We start from the raw sequence: 1,505 nt of genomic DNA, 5'->3' as shown, positions 1-1,505 counted from the left end.
TTTTGAGAGTCTACGTATGAATCTTGCCTCGATCATGGTCTCGCCTCAGATCCGGCTCTGATGCAAATCAACCTGAACAAAATCATTTACAGTAAATCAGATGCAAGACCTCAAAGCGCAATTCCAAGTAACTATAAATAGATGTGCATGTTTTGATAAATCATTTGGGCTTTGGCTTCTAGCATCAATTGGGCAGCAGCACGCATGCATGGTACGGTGATGAATAGGGCACTCTGGTTTAGAAGAGCTAGGTAGAAATAAGATCGACAAGTGATCGATACCAGGTTCTACGATGACTCACGATCAAGGAGCTCTGATGAGACAGAATTAAGAGCGATTCTTTGGAAACATCTATCAGGGTGGTTTTTCTAATGGTTGTTTACAGCTTGTGAACTTCTCTTTTTCTGGTGATCGATCTCTACAGCTTGTGCATCTTTGAAACAGATAACGAAAATCTCCTTAGGTCTATAAACTGTCCTATGAAGTATGAACTACAATTATTTGTGATCTTGTTGACAGACATAATACGCTGACCTGAATACTAACTTATATGTGTCTATTGAGTTGTTAACAATAATTATTCTTCATGTATGCCATTTACAACTCGATCAGCAATGACGGACAGCGATGAATCATGCGCTCCTTTTCGTTTATTCTACATGCCATGCCAGAAGAAGTAAAATAGACCTCAGGCAAATTTACTATATAATTGTTAATCTCCTTCCTCACCTCATATCTTTCCTGATTAAGAATGGAAACTACTTCAGTACTGTTGATATCTCTTTTTTTCATTTTCATTGCCATCGCCCCAACTCTTTCATGTGATCCCTCAGGCTCGATAGTTTACCATGGAACATCCTTCCCCATATACACGTGCTCGCCTCCAGTAACGGCACCGACTGGAGCCAAACTGACCCTCAACGATTTCAGCAAAGGCGGTGACGGCGGGGATCCGTTCGAGTGTGACGGGCAATATCATGACAACAATGAACTAGTTGTGGCACTTTCCACCGGGTGGTACAATAGTGGGTCGCGTTGTGGGAGCATGATAACAATTGCGGCAACTAATGGGGCGAGTGTGATGGCTAAAGTGGTGGACGAATGTGATTCCCGTGAAGGATGTAACCGAGACCACGGAGGTCAGCCACCGTGCTTGAGCAATATTGTTGATGGCTCTCCAGCAGTGTGGAACGCTTTGGGACTCGATCAAGGGGTAGGAATTGTTGACGTTACTTGGGCCATGACTTAGCTAGTTATAAATTTATAATGCAATCACATTACGTTCCTGCATTGATAAAACAGATTCAACATTAAGAAGACCACCACCTTCCGACTGCTTTGAAAAATTTTGATATTGCTTTATGTCATTATTTGTTTATGTGACAGAATTATTCATGTATTGCATTTGCCGTCAACGTGAATTACGTGATGTTAATCATGGGGTAATCTTATATATATATATATATACAATTTCTATCAAGAGTGAAGTTTCACTCTGAAATTAC

The 1,505-nt window shown here is 41.0% G+C and overlaps 1 protein-coding gene across 1 annotated transcript; it reads left to right on the top strand.

The window, feature by feature from the left end:
- Positions 1 to 751: 751 nt before the first annotated feature.
- Positions 752 to 1,249, top strand: LOC126787323 (kiwellin-like). The gene has a single exon (XM_050513229.1). The coding sequence runs from the start codon at positions 752 to 754 to the stop codon at positions 1,247 to 1,249; it is 498 nt and encodes a 165-aa protein (XP_050369186.1).
- Positions 1,250 to 1,505: the final 256 nt, after the last annotated feature.

This window comes from Argentina anserina, chromosome 3 (genome assembly GCF_933775445.1).
Source record: "Argentina anserina chromosome 3, drPotAnse1.1, whole genome shotgun sequence".
Classification (NCBI taxonomy): domain Eukaryota; kingdom Viridiplantae; phylum Streptophyta; class Magnoliopsida; order Rosales; family Rosaceae; genus Argentina; species Argentina anserina.
The sequence above is the reverse complement of the archived record's forward strand: the minus strand, read 5'-3'. Positions and strand labels throughout refer to the sequence as shown.